The sequence below is a fragment of the Budorcas taxicolor genome, chromosome 25 (assembly GCF_023091745.1).
Source record: "Budorcas taxicolor isolate Tak-1 chromosome 25, Takin1.1, whole genome shotgun sequence".
In the NCBI taxonomy this organism is placed as follows: domain Eukaryota; kingdom Metazoa; phylum Chordata; class Mammalia; order Artiodactyla; family Bovidae; genus Budorcas; species Budorcas taxicolor.
In genome coordinates, this window is record NC_068934.1 from 25202601 (window position 1) to 25228057 (window position 25457).

General features: G+C 50.1%; 1 protein-coding gene across 1 annotated transcript in view; it reads right to left on the reverse strand.

The window, feature by feature from the left end:
- Positions 1–398: 398 nt before the first annotated feature.
- NAV2 (neuron navigator 2) overlaps positions 399–25457 on the reverse strand; it is a 424695-nt gene continuing 399636 nt past the window's right edge. The window contains exons 31-40 of the mRNA XM_052662508.1: positions 24986–25086; positions 22808–22903; positions 20935–21103; positions 16528–16763; positions 14120–14274; positions 13890–13961; positions 11711–11907; positions 10664–10782; positions 4232–4435; positions 399–1327 (exon numbers count right to left, since the gene is read on the reverse strand). Coding sequence (XP_052518468.1) covers positions 1202–1327; positions 4232–4435; positions 10664–10782; positions 11711–11907; positions 13890–13961; positions 14120–14274; positions 16528–16763; positions 20935–21103; positions 22808–22903; positions 24986–25086 — 1475 coding nt within the window. The 3' untranslated portion in view covers positions 399–1201. The remainder of the gene's footprint in view (positions 1328–4231; positions 4436–10663; positions 10783–11710; positions 11908–13889; positions 13962–14119; positions 14275–16527; positions 16764–20934; positions 21104–22807; positions 22904–24985; positions 25087–25457) is intronic.

The following is a 25457-nucleotide window of genomic DNA, read 5'->3' on the forward strand; positions in this document are numbered from 1 at the left end:
GGCTGGCACGCTGGAGGTGTCGACATGCGTCCTGTAGCCTCAGGGACGAGGAGGAAAGGCAAGGTCCCGCTCACCCACTGCGCTGAGGATGGGGTGCTGGCCCCACCTTCAAGGGTGCAGCGACCGCAGCCCCAGCAGGAGGCGGCGAGTGTGTAGAACCGTGAAGATGGACAACTGAAAACCAAAACTCAGCAGGACCAAACCAAAAGCTAACTCCTGCGGTTCTCACGTTCACCAAAGGATGGATTCTGACCACGAGGGGGGGGGGGGGGGGGAACCTTCAAAATCAAGAGTCAGAAAGGAAGAAGTCGACGTCGTTTTCAAAGGAGGTGATGGGTTCGCCAAGGTAGACCAGTTCTCACTGTACACAGTGTTAGCAGGAACAAGACCGGACGCGTTTCCGTAGGAGGAGGACTCGGACGCGTGCAGCTCGGCCTTTACAGCTGCGACCACTCGGCCGCGCACTCTCGCCGGAGGATGAACGGGAGGCTGATGGATCTGAGAGGTGGGGGTGAGCTGGGACAGGCGGAATACCTCTCGGGTAAGAAGAGCACCATTTCGAAAACAAACAGAAGAGAAAGCACGATTTGTTTTTCCTAAGGTCTCCCTGTGATGTGGCTCTGCGGTTTGCTGAGGGCGTCCAGAGCAAGGACCCCGGCGGGCACTGGGTCTCTCTGGGGCCGGCCGAGTGGAAGGGCGTCAGCAGGCTGGAATGGCATCAGCGGGGTGGCGAGGGGAGGGTGGACCCAGGCTGCTGTCTCCATTTCCGACTCTGCTTTGGTCTCTTCCATCTCCAGGCAGCTCAGGGCGAGGAGGCTGCTTGGTTTCAGAGCTTCAAGAGGGTTTGCTGTTGTTGCTGCTGTTTTTCACCCTCTTGTTTCAACGGTGATGGGCCTTTCCCGAGAAGTACCTTTCCGTGTCTTGGGGAGGTCACGGCAACAAGGCAGAACTGTAATGAAAACGGAAGATAGCGCAGTTTTCGCTGTGAAGGACGCGGGCCCGAGGCAGCCAGCCGGGGCGTCTGCACCCAGGTCAAGGCTGGAGGACGAGGAAGGGCATGGGGCTCCCTGCAGCGCTCACGCGGAGGCTGAGGGCTGGCTCAGGAGGGCGTCTTCGGGGGACGCGGGGGAGGCCGGTGCAGGGCGAGGAGGATGTGGGGGCTTGGACCGGGAGGAGGGCGGGCTCCGCGTGCCGGCCCCCGTCACAGAGTAGACTCCAGGGATGAGTCCAGGATGTCGTCCTGGTGGCTGGTGCTGTTGGAGTCGCTGTCGTAGCTCTGGGGGCTGGAGTAGTTGGCGGCCTCCTGCAGCCTCATGAGCATGTTCATCTGGGGAAAGAGCGAGGGGCGTGAGCGGGCTCCCGGTCTGCGCAGAGCCGCCCACCTCCGGCCTCTCCGAAGCTCACGCCCCCTCCTCCAGACTCACCTTGGGGCTGTGGCCCACCGTGGAGACGGTGGATGGGAGCATGGACTCTGGAGCCAGGCTTCCAGGGTTCAAATCTAGGCTCCACCACCCCTACCTGAATGACTGGGGCACATGACTTAACCTCTATACCTCAGTTTCTTCACTGGTCACGTGTGAATAATTATACCTACTCTATCACCTTATACTGTGGATGAACAGACACAGAGGTCGGAACACACAAAGTCCTCTATATTTTCACCCTTGGGAAGAGCACCTCACCCCAGCGTAGCCCTCAGCCTGGGTGAGATGCCAGCCAAGCGCCCCAGCTTCTGGAACGCAAACAGCGGCACCGTTGACCTCGAGGCCCATGGCGCCCCTTCAGCAAGCGTCCGGGCCGTCTGCACCCTCGGGCTCTGGCCAGAGGGCTCCCTAGAGTCACCTGCGGCTTCAGTTCCTGTCAAGGCTTCCACGGGGAGGAGGGGACAGCACCGGCTACAAGTGGAGCCTCGGAGCACACAGAGGCCTGGATTCCAACTCAGAAGCCTTTGGGAAATTAATATATCCCACCCATCAGCTCCTTATCTATAGACTGGAGAGAATAGCAGTGCCCATCCCATCGGGCTGAAGGAAGGAACAAACGATAGGATGTGTGCTAAACCCTTACACAGGGCCTGGCACAGAGTAACTACTCAATCAATGTGACACCTCTGCTATCATCATCGTCACCACCTGTCTTAAGAGTTCAAAGGCAGTGTCCTTGTGGGTCATCTGTGTTGACGTGGAGATGGGGAACCAAAAGCGACTTTTATTTACAACTATAAATTATGTGTATATATCTTTTATATTGGACCTAGCAAAATTAGGAAGATAGCATCTCTGAGCTATCTTCAGATTTGCTGCAGCCGGGCATGAAATCTGGCTGCCCCCTGGCAAGCCGCCCATCAGGATGCCTAGCAGAGTATGCCTGGGTGAGCCAATCACAGAAGCACCACGGGCTGGTGTCCATCTGCACGGCCACAACCGTGACGGGGTGGAGCATAAACGTGAAGGAAAACCCTTCACAGCCAGGATTATTCATTCACTCATCAAACATCCCCTGTGTACCCACAGTATATGGTCTGGAGTGAAAACAACACAGTCCTGTCCTCCTGGAGTCCTTGGTCTCAGGAGGGCAATAGGTCAGTAAACAAGAGGGCTATTATAGCCAAGATCTGTGGCCCTGGGCAGAGAGAACAGGACTTGGGGGAAGCACCAAGTAGCTAACTTGATGTGTAGGGGTGGCCAGGCCAGCACAGATGACCTCTGGGAGCCAGAGGTTGCCAGGAGAATTCTATGTAACTATTCCAAGAACCCTGGGTCTTACCTAAATGCTTTCTGTGTTTAGTTAGTGACACAAATATTTCTGGTTAAGAAAAGACAGTCCAGGGATGAGCTGACCATTCTATCCTCTAGATATCCCAAATTCTGTTTTTATATACCTTAGAGTATATATCAGCTTGAACCCACAGGAAGAGTTCTAGGACTTTCACTTTTAAAAATGGTTCCCCCGTGGCTCAGTGCTAAAGAATCTGCCTATAGTGCAGGATACTTGCAGCAGATGTGGGTTTGATCCCTGGGTTGGAAAGATCTCCTGGAGAAGGAAATGGTAACCCACTCCAGTATTCTTGCCTGGAAAATCCCAAGGATAGAGGAGCCTTGTTGGCTAAGTCCATGGAGGTCTCTTCTCTGAGTGACTAACGCAACAACAACATTAGAAATGGCTTTTTATAGGTTGAACCTTTCCTCTGGAAAATTACTGCTGTAAACACTGCAAATCAAGGTGTGTAGTAACACAAGCCCTAAATACATTTAAAATAAAGTCCCTCTTTAAAAAGTCTCAATAGGACCGCAGCTGCATTCCGCCAGTCAGGAGTGGCAAACAACCCTAAGGCACCTATTATGATGATTATTTTTTATCTAGCAAATCAGTTCGTCACTAGGGATAGCACAGCAAATCAGCTGCCTTTTAATTCTGCTGCCATCTCTTATGAATGTGTGTGTTCATTAGGTGGTGCAAGCCATAGTCTTTGCCGTGTTTTCCCTCTTGCCTCAGCTGCTAAGAGAGCTCAGGGCTAAATGTATAGCATGACCACGGTCACTTAACCATGCAAGGTTCTGGTGTATGTGCTTCCACCTTCTTTTATAGGACTTCTGATGCATTAGGTCGAATCTCACAGTATGCCTACGCATGGGTCTTGCATTGGCAGAGAGTACAATTGTAGGGTTAGAGCCTCTGGCCTAGGTTCTTCTTAAAGGATCTTTATTGCTTTAGAATCTGTGGAATAAAGATGCTCAGGCAGCGTTAAGGACTTAACTCATCTCACTGGCCTTGGGACCCACACTCAGGCCCCCTTGGCCTTTCCTCTACGAGCCCCTCCTGTCCTCAGACCTCACTCTGCCTGAGCGCTGGATACTCTGGCTCGAACTTCTGCCCTTAGCATGCTCTGCCTCTGCTCGGTTACTAGTGGGAGGATCTAACGGGACAGGACCAGACATCGTAAAGGTGAACTCAAAGCAGAGGGCAGAGAGTGGTGCAGGGACATTTAGGGGGGAAAACCAAATTCTTAACCTTTTATCTGAAAACTTTCATAGGGGTTAAAGGCATAGTGAAAAACTAAAAACAAGGAAGAAAATATTGGCCAAAATGTCCCAAACCTTGGGATGGGTCTAACCTTCCTAAGCAAGACCGGGGCTCGGTCACCTCCAAATTTCCAGCATCCCCTGTATCACACCCAATACACAGTGAGTGCTCAGTGAGTGCCAAGCTGCACTGGAAGCAGAGAACTCACCAGCGGGTCTCCTTCAGCGTCACTGGGGGGCATCTGCTTGCTGGTTGACCCCTCCCGAGGCATGGAGTAGCCGTCGAAGCCAACATCCTCGGGCCGGAGCTGCAGGAGAGGGGGCCACTCGTGCTGCTGCGGGCTGGCTGTCCAAGGATAGGTGTCCATCACCCACTTGGCGGGATCCTCCCAGGGGGCCCGCCTTCCATACAGCTGCAAACAGACAAAGAAAGAGCAGTCAGGAGGTGGGCTGAGACCCTCTGCGGTCCTGGTTTTGCAGCTTTCTGAAAAACTCTCCAAACCCAGCAATATGTTTCCCTTGATGGAGTAATTCCACTTGCAGAATTCTATCCTAAGGAAATCATCCAAGGTGCTAAGACCAAAGGTGGTGTGACCCAGGAGCAAGAATGCTGAAGGCAGCCTGACCTAGGTCACCTCTCCCTCTGCCACTGGCTCACCGTGTCACCCTAAACTCTGAGCCTCGCAGGTCCAACTTGAAAATCTGATTTGAAGCGTTTGCCAGTTTCCATGGTATAAATACTCTCATTGTGGCCAGTCACTTATCAACGTGATGTCGCTGAACGCAGAGCTTGAAAGAGGTGCTATCGTCCCATCAAGGAGGCCCCCCAACCATGGCACACAGATGGGGGTGCTGGGCATCAGGACCACAGGTGGAGGCCACGATGGCCCTGGCTCAATAAGACCCCATTTCCTGAAGGAAGTCTGACTCTCAGGGGCCCTCTGCAGAGGTACTGGTCACTTTCAGAACAGGAAATTGTTAAAGAGGCTCCATGTGGGTTCTGGGATTGCAACCGTTTCTCCTCCGTCATGTATTTCTCAGAATTGTCCACGACAACCGATCTCCTCTTAAAGAAGAAATTAACAAAATTGTGTAAGACCAGTGCCATGCCTCCAACTCCTTAAGTCAAAAATACCTAATAATACAGTGACTTCAGTGACTTCTCCTGGCAATTACAAGCAACGTAGACACTCTTTACAAAAAACAAAAACCTAGGCTGCACCACTTTCTAAGGCTCGGCTCAGCACATCATACAGAGAGGCCCTCTCTGTAGCCTTTCTCTTCAAGACCACCCCCTCCACCACACCTTACAGCTCACTGCGCACCAGGGATTGCAAGAAACACTTGACAAATATCTTGTTTTACCACCACATGACTCCGAGAGAAAGTATCACTACCCAAGCAGGCTCCAGAAGGAGAGGAGGCAGAACTGGAATCCGAGTCTGTCCAAGCGTGTGAACCACTGGAGCCTGAGCAAAGTTGTGCTCATAGCCAGGACACGATGTGCCCACCCAGGACAGTGCCCCCTCTGTGGCTCTGGAAGGGCACCCCCTCTGTAGGGGGCTATGGGGTACAAAGAACCAAAGCCCTCTGGACCACCATGGCTGCAGGGGGCTCGGGAGTGGAATTACATGTGGACTGCAGCCTGTCTGTCCGTCCTTTCAGGACTCCTACAGTTGAGGCGGGGGGTAGTGTGGGAGAGAGGGCCGACAGTACAGCAGAGCTGAGCTTTGACTGCTAGAACCATGTCTTTCCCAGGTCACAGGCTAACTCAGCTGGAAGGAACTGGGTCACCTATCCCAGCCCCTTCATCTACCGGATGGAAAACTTGGGACTTAAAGAGAAGAGCCAGTTGTAAAAGGTTTCAGAGCAGAGCTGCATTCAGAGCTAGGACCCCAGCATCCTTGTCTGAGCCTTTTCTTTCTCCACCCCTCCTGATGAACTCTACTCTGAACCACTCGGGGGTATCAAGAGTCACGTGGCTCAGCCAAAACCGGCGCCAGGAGATGCAGGCCAGGTGTCTGCCTGATGAGGACACATCACCTGGGCTGGACCTGCTGTCCCTCTGGCCGTCTCACCACTGCTAAGCCACCTCTGATCTCTCTGGGAAGCACTGCAGACAGGCCTCCCCACCTCCCTTATCCACAGCTGCCTCCGCCTCCGCTCGAGACACACAGCCTCCTATGAGCTCATGGCCCTCAGACACCAGGGCCCCTCCCGTCTAGCGCCCTCCAGCCCTGTCTACTGTGAAATCTTTCTTAACCTGGGGCAGTGGTGACTCGGAGGCTGGAGAATTCAGTCTGGCATTCGAAAGGCGATTCACAGTCTGTGCAGGAAGGGATCACATGAAGGTGTGTGGGTCAGGGAGGAAGGGAAATGCAAGCACTTGGGGATTTTTAAAACTGAAGAAGTCTTGGCAGATTAGAAATATTCCTGCAACTTTTAGCCTCTCCCTCCAAGGACTTTCCCTACAGAGCTCGGCTGACTTTCCCATGCCAGATTTCACGTGCGGGAGGCTGAATCAAACGTCATTTCTGACAGCTCCTGCTTCTGTCTCCATCCTCCAGGATGAAGAGGAGACGCTCAGAGCTGCAGAATAACAGTCTAGAATCCAAGCTCAGCAAGTTCATAGAGAGTCTGGCCCTGTGGCTTTTAAATTTTTGCTCTGCTCTCCAGACTGTACTACTCGGTAGTTTGAGGAGCTTTGTAGTTCTGCACAGGCAGGCTGAAAAAAACGCCTGGGCCACACATTTCAGGTTACAGTTGGGAAATTTGAGGTTTAGAGGAGGCAGGTCTACCCAGGGTCTCAGAGCAGGTTGGGTCATCTGATCAATGATCCCTGCTCTCCCCTCTTCTAGCAGGGGGACAGAGGTCTTTTGAATGACTCTGCAGGCTTCAGACACTTTTCCAAGTGTTTACATTGACAGCTCTCAAGGGGAACAGGGCTGGGGACTGAGTCATAAGACAAAAGCACTCTAGGAGCATCTAACGTCATTTGCAAGAACAAGGAATATTTTCACAAGTCTCCCCACTTGCTGTTCAAGTCCAAGTGATGAATGGCTGGGTGAGTACCATGGCAAGCAAATGATCTATCACAAAGCTCCTTGGTCCCACTGCAGAGCCCTGAGGCAGCTCTGGGAAATAGCAGACAACTGTACACACAGACAGACAGACAGACAGACAGACAGACAGACAGGACATTCACTTTCCCCAAGGCAGGGAGGAGCTTGGCATGACTACTGGGTCAGGAACAGAAACTGAAACCTCAGCCACTGACTCTGATTTATGACTCTCTGGATGCACATGTTTATCACACACGAGGGCATCAAGGTACAGATTGTGCAAGAACCTCCAAGCAATCGTGCATGCATGAGCACATGCGTGTGCACGCTCACACACAAATTTTACTGGGAGAAAAGTAGGAGTCAAAACCTGCAATGATATCTGGTATCCACTAGGGGGCAATGCCGTATCTCCTCTAGGCAAGGCAGTGCCCACTGAGGGGCTGACTGGAAGCCCATGGTGAGACCTGATTGCAGCGGGGTCTCTGTGTTGTCTACCACCATGGGCAGTCCTGCCTAAGCCCAATCTGGGGACTTCACCCCTTCTCAGCAAATGACCTTGGCCAAGCGCTTGCCTGCTCTGAACCACAGTGCACTCACCTCACAGGGACAGGGAGGAGTAAATGGCCCACCAGTGCCCAGCACACAGTAAGCATGGGACTCCAGGTAACAAGCAGAGAGGGGAGTTTCGAATTTTTTTTTAATAGGACAATCTTTTTGCAAATGAAATCTTACGTATAACTTCATGCTATGAAACATAATACTTGGTTCCCTGAGCCACCTGAAGCATCTAAAGTATAGAGCAGGGGTCTTAGGACAGCCTGGAAAATCTTGGAAGTAACTGAGAAGTTAGCTATAGGCTATGATGCTGACTCATCCACACCCCAGCAAGTGAACTGGGGAAGGGTCAAAAACTCCCTGAGCCTTGGTTTCCTGTCTATGAGGTGCACACTGGGCTGTGAGAACTAAATGGGATTATGTCTATTGGGCCCCTGGCACAGTGTCTGGCAGGCAACAGCCATTCAAGAAATCTCAGCAAACTTTCCTTCAGAACTAGAGACACGAAGAACAATCCCAGGTTCCTCGTGAACCTGCAGATTCTATGGGGTCTCCTGGACTAAAGAACGGCACGAAGTCACAGTTTTGGGGCAGGAGGGCTCACTTTTGAGCAAGGTAGTAATGCTAACTCTGGCTGCCTCCTCTGGTTGTGTCCATGTTCTTGTAAGACTGTCCTTCAAACGACCTCAACAGCATAAGCAGCAGATGACTTCTCTTGCCTCACAGGGAACGGGCGAGTCTCCTGAGGTGGTGGCATGTTTCTGTTCCTTGTCCTAAATGGGCTCGTTCACAGACACCCCAAAGCCCTTTCACCTGCAGACTCTGATCTTTGTAGGAAAGAAAACGACTGCCCTTATAACCAACTCCTCAGCAACCTCTCCAGGATAGGCAGGAAAGATCTCACTGTGCTTTTATAGCCGTGCCACAAGGCCTTCTTTGAAGCTGAAGTCCGAGCAGCAAGGCGTTAGCACCATCCAGGCTTGGTGAGGACCAACGAGGGGCCTCTACCTTATAGCTCACGGCTGGAGCACCGACCAAGCTTCCGCCTCCCCGTTAGCGCCTCTTTCGGCAGGAAACCTTTATTCAACAGCTCCCATGAGTTTTTCCAAGCACACAGAGGATATATGTGGGTAAAGCAGCAAAGGGGAGAAGTAGGTGATGAGGCAGAAATAGAAGCAAACTGCTCTTCCTCTCCTGCAGTTCCTTCTGCTTCCTTCCAGCAATGTGAGTTTCCCAGAGGTGCCTCCCTACTATAGTCCCTGGAAGCCCCTGATGGGAACAGAGAGAGGCTTCGGAATGAAAAAGACTTCAAGATTCTATCAGGGGCGGGGAATACTTCCACTGGCCCCCAAAAAACAGGAGTGACAGGGTGGCTGTTTGGGTTTGTGGTCCTAACAAATCCATTTGAGTAAAGAATACATGATGGTTACTTAACCCAGGCCAGTGAATTTATCTACCTAGAGAGATTCCACTGCAGAGATCTGAAGTCTTACTCTTTTTTTTCCTCATAAAATCCACCTTCAACAAAATAGAAATGCTGCCATCAATGGGAGAAATAGCTGAAGGGAATACAAACTTTCAGTTGTGAAGTAAATAAGTCTAGTCAATAATATGGTAATAACTCCGCCATAGTGACAGATGGTAATGAGATTTACCACGGTGTAATTTCATAATGCATACAAATATCAAATCACTGTATTGTATACTTGAAATGAATATAGCATATGTCAATTACAATTTAACAAAAATATAAAATGCTGCCATTGATTAATGATCTTCAAATACTGGAAACTGATTTGGGACTGGTTAAGGGACTGCCTCATTTCTTGCCATTCTCTGCCTTCACAATCACTTGTGGCTTGAATTTGTGGCCTACATGCTCCAGGCCAATGAAATACCCATGACCAGAGGCACACCATCTTCTTTTTGGAGCTCTGGTTGTCCTGAGTGTCTCTGGAGACCATCAGTGCTGTTACACATTACAGGGATACAATGACAGGCTCAGCTGAATATACGCAAATGACAAACCCCACTGAAGTGTGCCATCACCCACATGCATGCAGGTGAGCAAGTCCTATGTGTACCATTGCACACGTACATGTGGGTGTGCACACAGCACCATCCCCTGAAACGGGTCCTTTAACAGCAGCATGTGCCTCCCACTGCCCAGTACCAAGCAAACACAGCACTTACAAACCCAGCTGCTAAGCTGGTTTCTAGATTATTCAGCTGTGTATGACACCTGCTAATTCCTCAGAGTGGTCCTGAAAGCTGACAACCTTCTCAGGCTACCTCCAGACTCAACAATACAACTACCGCAAACTCCGATTTACGCTAAGCCCCTAGCATTAACCCCTGGGCTGAGTGAGAAGTGCAGGGTCTGGGCTTTCCAGCTGCAGCCGGGGAGGAGGGATAGACAGTCACATGGGCACCAGAGTCGTCTATCTCTGAGGGGTCCTGGGGTCGGGCAGAGAAACGCCAAATCCTAGATTCTTAAAGTTTCACTTCCTGACCTTGGGGCAAGTCACTTATTCACTCTGAGTCATAATTTTCTCTTAAAAACTAGAGATTAAAAAACAAAACAAAACAAAAAACCTCTGCCCAAGCCTCATTATAAATGCTGAGCCTGAACCAAATAGCAGATACAAGACTACTTAAGCAAACTGGGAAGTGCGACGTATTTCATTTCTTGTGCACTCATGACGCTGAGCACTTGCTGGCCGTGATGTTGCTGAAGCCTGGCAACACTCTTTGTGGCGGGGTGTGATGGCTCTCTCTTCCGTGGATGAGGGCACTGTGGCCCAGAGAGGCTGGATGTCTTGCTTAGGGTCACACAACTAACAGTGGCAGAGCCAGGATTTGCAGCCCAGTATGTCCTACGCCGGGCTAAAGGATGGCCTTACAGGTGAGAAGCTGCCACCTCACCTCAGTCAGTTTTGGTCGGGGGGGGATAAAGACAAGAGTGTTCGTCACGAGAACAGTCCCTGGAGCTGAGGAGGTCAGCGGGCGGTGTGCTCTCACCTGGAGTCCTTCTCTGACGGCTTCCAGGAGGTAGGGGATGATTGAGTAGTTCCACAGGTCGGTGAACCACACCCTGGAGCCATCCACGTCAATGGGACACGACAGGAAGAGCCGGGGGCCTGGGGACCACAGGGACTATCAGTCCAATTGAAATGGATGGGGAGCAGGAGAAGCCCGCCCAAGCACCCCTCACAGGAGGGACCCTGCGTTTCCTGAGTGGCAGCAGAAATACCAGCTGCCACGTGGTGGGCCCTTGGGCTCTCTAACCCTACCCTGGGATCTTGCGCCTGGTGGCAATCACCCCAAGGGAAGGGGAGACTTTCTGGAGAAATACAGTCACTGTGGTATTGTCTAACCTTTGAAAATGGAAGCACGGCAGATGTCCATGAGAATAGGAATGATTAAGGAAGTGATGGCATACCCACATCTGACTATATCACAAAAGAATTATTTCATCTAATTATTTTGGAGAGCAACAAAGGATGCTCATGAGACAACGTGAAATGGAAAATGGAAAGAATGTACTGTATGTACACTGTGATTGCAACTACATAAAACATGTATGGACACAGACAGAAAAAATGAGCTCACATTACAAGGATTATGTCAGGACGGTGGGATGACCAGTGTGTTTTTTTTTTTTTCCCTTTTCTCTGAAGCCTAAGCTTCAGGAATGTTAATAACATTATTCATAAAGCAAAGCCAATCGTACTGGGTGGTTTCCATCTGGGGGAGCCCCGGGGTGGGGGCCCCTCACCTAGCCTAAAAGTTTACACCAGCCTAGAGCTGGACACTTCTCTCTGCCTCTCATCAGTGCAGAGAGATGGGCGAGAGAGAAGGGTGGAGACACAGTTCACCACAGTCACAGGGTGACTTGACAGTTTAGGGTCTGTCTAGGCTGTGGCTATCCTATGTCCCCTTCTCCATCTGTGTGGCCGGTGCAGCGTCCAGCTGCCAGGGCCCAGGGCCAGCCATCCGAGGAGGCTAGGGCTCCAAGAGAAGCAGTTCCAGTTCCAGTCCCAGCCTGCTCGCCTGCCCGCCCCTTACCTATGGTGACGTCCGAGGAGCTGTGCGCCTCCAGGAAGCGGTTGAGGTGATGCCAGACCTTGGGAATCCAGTCGATGATTTTCACCAGCTCCATGTTCCGCATCCGCCCACTGATCTCCGTCTCCATGAGCTTCCGCCGCAGGAACCGGCCCAGGAAACCCTTCACGGGCTCCGTGTGGTTGGCACAAAGCACCCACCTGGAAGGAGTCACAAATTTTCCACGACAAAGCCCGGGGTCAACTTCATGAATCAAAGCTCGTTAGAGCTGGAAGGTGAATATGCTAATAGTGAAATTGGACTCTTCTGAACACTGCACATATACATTTTTATTTTTAGTTTATTTTTTAATTGAAGGATAATTGCCTTACAGAATTTTGTTGTTTTCTGCCAATTATCAACATGGATCAACCCATAGGTATATACCCATGTCCCCTCCCTCCTGAACCTTCCTCCCATAGGTCACACAGCTCCGGGTTGAGTTTCCTGAGCCATACAGCAAATTCCCACTGGCTCTCCAGTTTACATATGGTAATGTTAAGTTTCCATGTTACTCTCTTCATACCTCTCACCCTCTCTGAGGCATGTGGGATCTTAGTTCCCTAACTAAGGATTGAACCCATGTCCCCAGCATTGAAAGTGCAAAATCTTAAGCACTGAACCACCAGGGAAGTCCCCATTGTATGTATAGTAACTCACAATTCCTCACAGCAACCCCATGCTACAGATATGACCACTATCCATTTTACAGATAGAAATTCCAAGGCACAGATGGAAAATCTCACTTGTCCAAGATCAAACCGTTAGTCAACAATCTTAGAGGAAGAGCTAAAAGCTTTAGACACTTAGCTAGCTGCCTCCTGTGCTGTGCCAGGCGCTGTGCTGGGCTGTGGGGCTGTAAGCAATGACAGAGACACGGTCCCTGCTCCCCAGGAGCTCACAGTCTAGCGGAGGAGGGGGATAAAAGAAAATGAGACCTGACGAAACCTGGGGAGTCAGGGAAGGCTCCTCAGAGGAGGGGACGTCTGAGCTGAGACCAGAGGGGGCGGATGGAACAGCTCCATGAGGCAAGGCAGAAACAGGAGGAGGAGCAGGTGTTGGAGTGGTAGGGGGCGGGGAAGGTGGGTGGAGTGCACGCTGCAGCATCGGCAGGGGCGTGAGCAACGGCATGGGGCGTCTGGGAAAACTGCCAGAGGTGCAGGGTACGCAGAGTTTAGACTTGACCTGCCAACCAAAGGGGCCTGGATTTTGTTCTGGGGAGCCATTCAAGGACTTCTTGCATTAGGGTTTAGGGTCAGGTTTGAATTCTAGAATGCTCACTCTGGCTGTCAGTGATATAGGGGATGGCCTGCAGGTGGCCCAAGGTCCAGGTAGGCATACTTGTTAGAAAATGACTGAAACAGCGTTCTGGGAGATGTGTGGCAGCAGCAGGGGAAGGAGGAGGGGCAGGGGGGAAGAGAATGATCTCGAGGGACATTCAAGAGAATGGATCAGGACGTCCTGGATGCAGAGATAAGCCAGATCCTAGTGACCTGAAGGAGTTGGCATTTCTCAGATAATCACAGTTCAGCTCTACTTTCAACAGAGATGCCAGCAGGGTGGCCGTGAAAACGATCTGGAGGAGGCGGTCTCATCCTGGGTGACAACTGTTCAACCTTATCTAAGGCTCCAGGCAGGAGAGCAGTGTATGGAGCCAGCTAGGTGTCAGGGCAAAGGGCACTGTGCAGCGGCAAAGGCAAGCAGCTGCAGCTCAGCATAACAGACCTCCCACTCTGCAGCAGTGGGGCAGCTCAGGACCGGGCTGGGGCAAAGGGTTCCCAGCAGCTGGAGCCTGAAGGCCAGAGACCCCGCCCAGTGGGGACACTCTAAGGAGCTCTCACTGCTCTGTGTCACTTGGGGCAGAGAGATGAGCCACTGGTGACATGCAGTCCATCTGCCTACAGCGCCTGAGTAGAGCTGTCTCCCAGGCACCAACCCCCACCCCAGGACATAGCATCCAAGAGACCTGGGTTCTGCCACTGACTGGCTGTGTGACCTCAACAAGTCACCTAATCTCCCCATTCGTAAACTTAGAAGGGTAAATTTAATGACTTGAGGCTTTTGTGAGAGTCAAGTGAACTAAGCTGGGAAAAATGAGCCTAGTTCCAGGCATTGAACAGGTACTCAAAAAGGGACACCTTACCTGAAGTTGTGATGAAGCTGCAGATTGGGAGTAGAAGAGGTAGCCTGGTTCATCGTGCCAATTATGTAAGGGCTGTGGGGGAAATGAAGGATGACAGAGCTGGAGAAGAGGGTCCCCGTGCACCTAAGCTCATGGCTACTGGCTGGGGTCAGCCCCTCCCACAAGCCCCGCCCCACGCCAGGCGCATGAGCTGCTCTTCGGGTGGCCGAGACGTCCGGAGCCGCCTTTACCATTTGTGGTCCTTGCAGTTGAGCAGCCCGTTGAAGATCTCGCCCAGGGAGCTGACGTGATGCAGATTGTCGAGGATGATGACGAGAGGCATGTCCGCGGCGTTGTTCTCGCTGGCACACTGGTCGGCGAGGTTGGACAGGTACTGGCGCAATTCCTGTGGAACCCAGGGGAGTTGGGGGGAAGGAGCCCGTGAACACCCCCAGGAAGATGCTCACGCTCAGGGCATCACCTGGGCCGGTGCTGGCAGAGGGGCGCGTCCTGAGGCCACTCGCGGATCATGTGCTGACCCCCGAGGCGCTTCAAGGCCTCAGTCTGGGTGCAGAGGAGTGCAGGCCGGGAAAGTCTCAGCTCTGCCTTCTGGAATTCTCCAGGCAACAGGAAATCCGGCAAGAGCAGGCACTGTGAGGGTGCCCAGGCATGGTTCTGTACACGATCTATCACTCTCTGGAAGTGCTGCCCCTTTTCTCGATATTTCTTACTATGCCAACCTCCCAGGAAGCTCCTGAGGGCAGGTGCCTCATACATCTCTGTGCATCCACAGCACCACCTGAGAGCCGCTTACAAGCCCTTGACAAATCAACACAGCAAAGGATGCCCCCTGCCATGACCTGCTGATCAGTGCTGGGGCAGACAATGAACAGGTGCAGAGGAGGTGATCTCCGTGCACAGCGGGTCTTGAAAGGTCTGGGTGAAAGGATATGGTTTGGTCTTCACTGTGAAGAATGGGCAGGGCAGTGTCTGGAGCTGAGAGTAGAACACAGCCCAGCTCGGCTAGAGCGAGGGGTACGTCAGAAAAGGAAGAAAAAGAACGTGCAATGGGGAAAGGCTGAAACAGTGAGCTAAGGCCCAGCCACTGAAAACAGAACCACTATCTGATGGTATTAGCGTCACAGTGACAATGGGCGTGACCCAGCGCCAGGCATGGCTTGGGGCCTCACACAAACAAACTCCTGTGGGTGGGTGCTGTGACCATCTCTGTGCTACAGATGAGAAGCTGAGGCATCCCTCAGTCAAGTGACCCGCCTGAGACAGCACAGAGGGTGGGTGCAGGGCTGGCCTCCCTTTTAAGTCAAAATGCGGCTTTTAGCAATAGAAGAAGCCCAGTTTTTAAAGTTTCTAGCTATTTTCCCTTCTTTTAGCTTCTCCCCATCATGGGTCCTCGGCTTCAGGTGCCTGACAAGGACAGGGCTCCTGAGGCTAGGAGCCCTCCCTCCCTTATTCAGGTTTACCGGGTATAGCTGGGGACTGCCTGAAGGGAGACAGTGGATGCTGAAATCAAGCCTGGCCTGACAGCCCCAGCCATGTGCCTGGGATCTTCTCTCTCACTGGTCCCAGGAGAGGGTGCCTTCCCTGAGCTTATTCTCAGAGGGTCTTGGTTCAGGGGGCCCTGACCAGTTCTCTTAGCCCTGCCCTTGTATCCACGCCACTTTGGGAACTTGAGAATGGCATGGAGTCCCAGCCCCACACAACCCACTGAAACAGAACATCTGGGCATTGCATCTTCAAGGATGCCAAGTGATTCTTATGGTGGAAGAGTCACTTCCAATTCACCTTTGATCCCCCAGCCCCTCTGCACAGAGGCAGTCAGAATGAAACATCCAGCAACAACCACTGCACGGATAATGAACAGGGTTGAGAAGATACCTCACAACCCTAAGTTGGGTCTAAGGCAGACTGTCCAAGCACTTCCACTGCTCCCCGAGAGGCAGAACCAAGCCTATTTGTTGACTCTGGGGTTTAAGACATCGACTTGAGCTCCAGTCCACTGCTCAATACCACATGAGTAGCCTTAAGTACATGGCCATCGGCCTCAAGCCCCAGTTTCCTCCTCTGTAAAATGGGATCATGACAACTACTTCCTTGAAGGTCCTGCTGTGAGGAGACCCCTTACAGGGGCAAGCCATCTGTAAATGACAGCTGTTGTTCATATTGTTATTGTTGATCCACAAAAGGAGGTTTCAGTTTGGAAAAACAGGAGAGTCTAGTAGGCATGTGATGAATTCTTGGTAAACTGAAATGGAAGCATCTGGGTTAAAGAACTTAAAGAACTACCAGCTTTGAGCATCATGCCCAACTCATAGCTGGGAAGTAAGAAACAAACTATTGGGTTGGGCAAAAAACTCATTCAGGTTTTTCCGTAAAACCCCAAATGTACAGAAAACCCATAAATTCATACAGAAAACCTGAATGAATTTTTTGGCCAACCCAATACACTGATTTGGGACTTCTCGCTGGCGAGTTTGGGGTCAGAGCCTTCCTTTCCGCTGGGTCCATTCTGCCTTCCTTCCCCAGGCTTTTATAACCAGCAAAGGTGAGCACTGTAGGAAACGCTGCTTTGCCATCAGGCTGGTGGTGGCCTCAGTAGTTCTGAAAGGGCTAAGCAGCAGCCTCCGAACGACCTCCTCACCTTGCTGGACTTGTGGTCCACATTGAAGGTGGCGATGACCCCGTCGGTCAGCTCCCGCCCCTCCCGGAGCACCAGGTACTCTGACAGCCGGTTGGCCAGGTAGGTTTTCCCGGTGCCGCTGGGCCCTGAGAGGATGATCCGCCGGTGCTCCGCCAGCAGGGACACATAGCGCTGCAGGATGGGCTTGGGAATCAGGGACTCGAACACCAGCGAGTCCAGGCTGTTTTCCGCGAGCCCTGTGTTTGAGAGAGACAGGAAGTGTTCACAGCCTGGCAGAGCGGATGGCACTCCAAAACCCCAGGCTATCCCTTTTCTGGGCAGCCCCCTCATCAGAGACCCCCGCCCACCCAGGAACACTGCAGGCTTCCTGCTCACCCGCAGCCTGTACTCTGGCCCCTGGTAGGGCTGATGGTTCCAGACTCAGGTTTGCCTTTCCTATCTGGACACTTGGTTCTCATCTGTCCTCTGCAGAATTCCTAAGATGCTGGGCTTGGGTTGTTTGTCGGGATTTACCATTAGCGGTGGGGCTCACTCCGATCTACCGTGAGTCTCCCATGTCCACCTGGACCCTTGGGCTGCCTCTTCACCCGGTTTCTTTCCTGCTGCCCACACTGAGATACACCACGAAGGTATCAACACTTTTATTATTAAAATGAGGAAAAATGCAAGCAGGGACCATTTGATTTGGGGATGGAAATACTGGCAGACCTACTCTGAGCCTCTCCCACAACATGAGGATCATTTTTCCCCCTCCTCTCTTGGAACAACTTCATTACTTAGGGCTGTTGGCTTTCTAAGAGCTGTTTTCTTGATATTATTCTCAAGAGAGGACCCAGCCAAGGTTACTTCTCCAGAACCTAAGGTAATTCTATTAAAAAAGCACCTCAACTTTCAATGGCTGAGTCAAAGATCTCTCTTGGTAAATGTCGCATTGCGCTTGAAAATATGTCGGTTATTTTCAACTATCTTTTGATACTGATTTCTAACATAATTCTACAGGGATTATACAATTCTACAAGAGAACAGACTCTGTATGATTTCAATACCTTTAGACCATGACACTTTCGCATCCTGTTTTATATGTCCCTAGATATGTTCCATTGTTTCCTGGTTCACAGTTTATGGGAACTTGAATAGAATTTATATCTTGCTGCTGTGTGAAAACTGTATAAATCTTAATTATGTTGAATTGGTTCATAGCGCTTTTCATGACTACTGTATCCTTCTACTTTTCTGCCTATTCATTCTATTAATTTTTTAAAGTTTGATATTGAAACTCCAACTAAAAATCTCAATTTATCTGATTAAAAAATAATTGTAATATGATAGAACTACACATAACTTTGTTCTGTATTTTCCAAGTCTCCTGTAAATGTGTTATCATACTTTCATAATTAAATTTTTTTTAAGTACCTCAAGAAACCAGTATATATAGGCAAAAAATAAATTGAAAGTAACTTATTCTGTTTTATAATAGCATTTTCCATCTACATAATTCACTACAAACAAATCCCCATAATGCAATTATATGCTTGTTTCCAATCCTCCTCAACCAAGGATAGCAGCTAAATGCAGTGACTATCCTGGAACTGGCTTCCCTGGTGGCTCAGTGGTAAAGAATCCATCTACAATGCAGGAGACACGAGAGATGTGGGTTCGATCCCTGGGCTGGGAAGATCCCCTGGAGAAGGGAATGGCAACCCACTCCAGTACTCGTTTTTTACTCCAGTATTCTTGCCCAGGGAAATCCGATGGGTAAGAGGAGCCTGGTGGGCTACAGTCCAAGGGGTTTCAAAAAGAGTTGGACACAACTTAGAGACAAAACAAAAACCAAATCACCCTGATGAAAGATCCCAAATGACATCTGGGTACAGGTCTAAAACCTTCCTAAAACTGGTCTCAAAAGAGCCTACATTGGCTCAGAGCTTGATGCAAAGCATGGGGGAAGGGTGGGGTCTCCTGTCTAAACTTAACAACAAACACAGGGCAGGGATTAAAACACACTGAAACCCCCCTCTCTGCTCTTCGGTGCTGTTTCAGCCTCTTGCCATAAGCTCCACGGGAGTGAGTACTTTGCAGACGAACTCACTTCAGAGACAGCCCCTGCCCGAGTACCACTGAAGTGAATCATCTGCAGTTCATGGATCTCTTTCAGCTCAAATCCTTTGGTGGTTTTTAGTGCCTTGAAGGCCTAAGCGTCAGGCACTACAGGGAAACACAGAAGAGTCAGGTATCACTTAAAAACAAACCCGAGCTGACCCCTGGAGATGCTGAAACAACCTCCTGCGCTGAGAGTACCAGCTGCAACTCCATAGTGGGGTGGCCCGTTTGGGAGGCAGATAATCCTGCCTCTGTTTCTACAGAGGTTTGGTCTGATCTAAGTAACGGGTCACTCCTTTTCCCTGTCAGCATTTCCAGTGTTCACCTGCTCACCAGCGTGGATGAAAGGCAATTTAAGGTCATGGCGTATCAGGCTTTCCTTAAAGGGTTCTCGGGGTGGACAGCTGTTGTTAGGGTGTGCCTGGCAGCCCTCCCTCCTCTCCTTGCAGTGGGGCTCTTCTTTCTTGTAGGGAGTTCATTCCAGCTGTCCAAGCAGGGCTGACCAGCACCTGCATCTACCAAAGGGTGGGGTGTGTGACTAGGCTGAGCCAAAGCCTCTCCCTGGTCCCCGTGACTGGTTTGGTAATGTGATGAGTATTTGATTCACAGTGGGCCAGAATCCCAGGTAGTGCTAGTGGTAAGGAATCTGCCTGCCAATGCAGGAGCTGTTAAGAGATGCAGTTTCAATTACTGGGTTAGGGAGATCCCCTGGAGGAGAGCATGCCTACCCACTACAGTATTCTTGCCTGGAGAATCCCATGGACAGAGGAGCCTGGTGGGTTACAGTTCATGGGATTGCAAAGAGTTGGACATGACTAAGTGACTTAGCATGCACACACGGGCCAGAATCACCCCTAAGAATTTCCTGTTACACTTGTCCTCTTTTAAAAGCTTCCTAAGCTTAGAAGGATGAGTCAGGGCCATTGATCAGCCAGGTGCAGAAAACTCAATAAATAAGCAAAGCTGAGGTAAGCCTGGTCCTGACGGCATTGCTGGAGCTCCTGGTTCCACCTGTGCTTGAAGTCCATGCCTAGATTTTCCAAGTACCTGAGCCTGTGTGTTTCCTTTTGGCTAAAGCTAGTTTTTGAGTAGGTTTCTGTCACCTGCAGCCCAAGGCCACAATTGTGGAATGAATACTAACAAATAAGGCTGTGTATGTGGCTCAAACAGGAACCTGCTACTTGGCACCAGAGAAGCAAGACCTTCCTTCCTATTGAAGAAGAATGCTGGGTGCTTTTGGAAAACCTCCCAACCAGGAAACAAAGTTTGCATCAAACAGCCCCCAAACTACAGTCAAAATCAATGCCTTCTGGGGAAGATATAAGATGCTGTGAAGCTTGAGCTTAGAACAGTGTTTAGCAATCTCTCCTTTAGGTGGTTCATAAAATATAGGAAAAAGGAGTTTTGCAGTCATATACATTTGTATAAGATTGGATCATTCAGCCTTTTTAACAGTTAAAGAGTCAGGACATTAAAGTGTTAAGTGTTAGTCGTGTCCAACTCCTTGCAGCCCCATAGACTGTAGCCTACCAGGCTCTTCTATCCATGGAATTTTCCAGGCAAGAATACTGGAGTGGATAGCCATTCCCTTCTCCAGGAGATCTTCCCAACCCAGGGATAGAACCTGGGTCTCCTCCATTGCAGGCGGATTCTTTACTGTCTCAGCCACCAGCAAAGCCCCAGGACATTAAAGGACAGAGGCTTTAGAGAACCCATATGCTCCTGTTCCCCACCCCCAAACTCAGATGGGAATAACAATTATTTGGCCATGAAATTCCCCCCCCCGCCACCAGATACTCTGTGAGTCTGAAGTTCCAGAGAATACACTTTGGCCTGAGGTGTAGCCTCTCTGGGTGATGAGGCAATCAGTGGCTTGAGTAGCATCTTGCGTGGGCAGGAGCTTCAGCGTTTCTTCAGGCTGCTCTGAGTGACTCCTCCCTGGCCACAGCGCCCTGTGGCCTCTCATCTGTAGAATGGGACCGCGTCCAAGGCTTGCCAGCAAGAGTAACTCACAGGTATCAGCAGAGCCCCATTTCAACATTAAGATTCCATTATGTCAGAGTCATAAGGCTAATGGGACCTCTTGTTATGTAATTTCAGCAATAAACTAAAATTGTTTGTTTCCAATGGTGGTTGAAAACGCTGAAGACTGTTGCTTAGGTAAGTGTAACTGTGGTGGCAGGGGAAGAACAACATACAACCCACAATCACACACACAAATGAAATCCTGGCCACTGGTTCCTGTGCCAAGTCACAGAACAAAAAGTGCAACTCTGGAAGCTCCCCCTCTGCAAGTGGCCGGATTACCTTTGACCGCCACGGAGATGGTCGTGTTCTCCCCGACCAGGTAGCCGCAGGGAAGCAGCTCGGGGGTCTCGGAGGTGTTGCTGCGCTTGACGTCCCCGATGCTGTAGCCAAGGACGCTGTCCGAGTTCAGCCCCAGCTGACTCACTGGGTCAATGTGGACAATGTACTCCTGGAAAAAATCAAATAAAGACCCCGTCAAAGATGTGGGAAAAAAATCTGTGGAAGACCCACGTTTTCATTGGGTGATTTATGATCATCTCCTCCTCTTCCCCAGCTGATGCCTGAGTTGAAACTGACCTGTGGAGTGGCGGGGCAGAAGAGCTGACTTTCAATGGAGGGGGCGGTGTCCTCGTATCACAGGCCCCTTAAAGCACAGATATATGTGGCTAGTGATGGGAGGGTGGCAAACCCTAAAAAGATGGTGAATGTGTAGTCTGGATAAACCAAGCAGGGAAACTATGGTGCTTTTCCTCTAAGTTCAGCTGAAGTTTTAAAGACACTGGGGCCTGTGAATGGGGCTGGAAAATGCATGAAGAAGTGCATGAAATACATGAAAATTCTGATAAGAAATCTCTCCACCAGCCCCTTCTTTTGGCTCAGGTCAAGGGCCATACTAAATGACAAAGGGAACAAAACTCCGGGCTGCTAAAAAAAAAAAAAAGCAGCTCTAGAGTTTTACATAAACAAACGCGTGTTTAATTTGGAAAGTGTTCCAAATTAGATGAGTGACTGAGAGGTTTTAGGTCAATGACCTTGGAACAAAGTCCCCAGGCTCTGTGGTAGCCAAACAACTGAGCTGGAATCCTGATAACAAGCTGCTACCTTTAATGGTCTCACTTCTCACCTGTGACACCTCCCTGGCTCTTTTCAGCCTGATCTGTGGTCATTTTAGTCCAAGGATGGCCCAACTGCCCATGAACAGAGACAAGGTTCGGGCCGGGGCAGCAGGCGTGGTCTGCCCTAAGCCATTTCCGCCTTTTACCCCCGTCTCACTTCTGCAGACTGGTCTGCTCAAAATGGGAAGCAAGCTTGAGTCCAAGGACAGAATTTTCTCTGTGCCACCTCAGTCTAGATGCTGGGAAACTAGAGCGTACTAGGTTAAAAGTCAGATTTCGAAATCAGACCAACAACCAGACCAATATGGTCTCTGACACACAAAAAATGTGGGCTATTATTAATACTTGGGGATGTGATGAATGAACACTCTGGTCATTGACCTACTTTAGGGCAATAGACCAAAAAATGTACTAAAAGCTTCTTTCAAATCACCAACACATCAAGGTTCACCTAGATGCTCATTAGTTATTTCTCCTGTGGCAAACACCCACTCCAATGATGTGATTAGAACGAACAGAAAAGTAACTGTGCCAACATCCTTGACACTAGCCGTGGGTCAGAGGTCAATGTCACACATAGCACATATCACAGACTCTGAAATGTTGGCACAGGACACTGGGCAAGGTGGATTAGATCCCCTCACCAAAATGAAGGGTGGAAATGGGATGTCTTGGCCCCGGACTCAGGACACACAGTTCAAGACACACCCAACAGGACAGTCTAAGGTGAAGACAGAATGTGGCCATTAGCAGTTCACTTTGAGAGGCTCGTGCAATGGTTCCAGGCTGGGGAAACGCCCCTCGCTGGCTGGCCAGCCTCTGCAAAGGGCAGGCGTTCTTGTCTGTTGGTCCTGTCACCAGTCTGTACTTAGCATCCTCCTTCTGTTCTCTTGACAACCAGGCATAAGTCCCAGCAACGGAAGAATGTGGGAGAAGGGACACAGGCCAAGAAATGACCAGGTTCAGGGAACAAACCACCCTTTCTTATCCCGAGGCCCAGGCCCCCACTTGGGTGGCTGTCTCCACGAAGCACTTACTTTGAAGAGCCGTCTAACCACCCCATCAAGCACGTCCCACTTCGTCTTGCCACTAACTCCAATGCAGCCGATGAGGAAGAGATGCGGTCTGGAATCCTAAGGGTGAGATGTCCACAGGTGAAAAACAGGTGGATCCTTTCTGACTCAGGTTAGCAGAGGACTTGGATTGTCTTAGAACTCCACCAGTGGCTTGAGAGGGGCTCACAAGTCCTGTTTGCTTTAACACCAGATATAACTTGGACTAAATGCAACTGTCTTAAACACTTTCCTGCTCTATCACAACCCATGGGTCAGGAAGAGAGGGTCTCCTTTCTAGAATCTAGAACCTTTTACTGAAGGTGTACCTCATATGGATGTAGATCACGTATCCCCTTTGGGGAATGCTCTCCTCTCTCCTTTCTGCCATCTCTCCCTTTCCAAACTTTGCTTATGAACTCACCTCTTCCAGGAAGCCTTCAATGATTAACCCACCAGGCTCACCACTCACACTGCTTCAGTAGTTCTGTGTACAACTTATATGATGATATATTTTGTACTTGTTTATTTTGAGGTATTTGTCTTATTTGTCTGTGAAGTTTGTCTCCTTGTTAAATCTTAAATTCCTTTGGGATCTTTTTCTTTTCTTCTGGTTTTTTTTTTTAATAATATTGATTTCTTTTCTTCTAGTTAAAATTTTAAACATGCTCAATTCTGAAAACCAGTAAGACTCCCAGAAGTTCACACACACAAAAAATCTTTTTCTACTTCTTTTGCCTTGCTGCCCACAGAGCTCTGCATAGTAGGGGCTAACTGATCACACTGACTAAAGGAAACTAGTAGAACATTCCATTCGGTTTGGTTCTAAAATATCTGACATGCTGATAAGAATATAATAATTAGGAGGGTAGAGAGAAGAGGGGAGAGCTGGGGATATATTTGCCAGCTGAGCAACATCAGCAGAGAAGAAAGCATCTGTCTTGCAGTGAGATGATCTGGCCCCACCACTTCCCTTACAGCCTTAGGTAAGTGATGCTGGGGTCCTGGGTTTCTCAACTGTAAAAGGGAGATGATAAAATCTGGGCAGCCAACCTCATCAAGATGTGGTGGTGATCCAGAACAACACCATTTTGAAAAGGGACAAAGTTTTATAAGGTGTTAGATCTATCTGTTTGTGTTGATGATCATTAGAATAAAAGGCATTCACAGGTATCATACGTTATAAGAATGACTTCCACCTGGGTAATCTATCACTCTACCAGCCGAGCTCTGAAAATGGAGTTGTTTATTGGATCTTTCTAAACTAGATGATGCTCAGACCCCTCGCAGCCCCCCTCTTCAGTGAGACTAGATGGCCAGCCACACGTGGAATCCTCTGGCAGAGAAGTCTGGCTAGAGACGCTGTGTTCTGATGGCCGCTTTGGGCTCCCAAGATCTCAGAGCTTTTAATAGCATGTTGGCTAAAACACTCAGAAATAATAAGCAAGCAAAAACTTCAAGGGACTTGCATTAGAGGCTTATGAGGCCTCTCACTTATGTAAGAGGTGGTCATTCCCAGCATCATTTGGATTTAATCAATGACTAAAAATCAACTTTGATTATCAACCCCTGTCCCCCACCCTAGAACAGTCTGATGAGGATATGACCTCTGGACCCTGGAAGAGAACATAAAACTCAGATGCCCCAGCTTCAGCAAATCAGGATGTCCCACCATCTCCACTGCTAGCACCTGTGTGCTCCTGGGCTTGGCTACCTCTGTCTCCCAGGGTCTACTTGGTCAGCAACCTCTGACGATTGGATAAAACTGGTGCTCTTGGTCAGCTGAATTTGGTCAGCTGATTTCTGTACCTTCTGTGCTAAATGTGCTTAGCTATCTTTGAAGAGTTTTGGGAACATACTAAATTCGGAAAAGCCATTTCTGACTGATGTTAATGTTTAGTTAGATACTTGAAAGTAGGGCAACCTGGACCAATTTTAAGGACTCTCTATAAATTTTCCAAACACGAGAGATAGGGAAGGGCCGTTTGTTCACATCTGTGGTATCAAAATGCTGCTGGGGATTTAGGGTTAGTTAGGGAAAGCATTAGTACTATTTCTAAGTCACCCCAGGCTCCGAGATGATGGGCGTGATGATGGAATCACTACGCTAGGCAGTTCTACCTGGGGAAGGGGCAGGCTGAGCAGGGTAAGGGTCCAACTAACCTCCTTCCACTTCATTTCCTCCTGAAAGCTGACAACTATCTTAACATGCCTGCCTCCTTCCTTCCGAGCCGAGCATTCACCAGCGTCATCCAGCAACATGTCTGCGAATGGAAAACATCGACAGCCTTAGGCACATGGGACAGCGAAGCCGGCCTCCCGACACCCCTGCTGCTGGTTGGCACAGCAGCAGGACAGACCGGGTGTCGCCGTGCAGGGTCAGGGGAAGGGGCAGCATGGAGAGTGCAACCACAGAACCAACAGCGGGCCAACCAAGGAGCCAGCGGGCTGACGATGCACCCTGCTGAATGGAAGTGCGAGGGAGACTCAACCAGAACGATAGCAAGAGCAGCCTCATGGATAAGAAATCAAAAGCGTCAGCCTTGGGAGGCTTACAAAGAAAACTTAGATGGCGCTCGCTAATTATCCAGCCAGCCTAGAATCCAGCCCCAAGGCAGGAAGGTCATAAACCAAG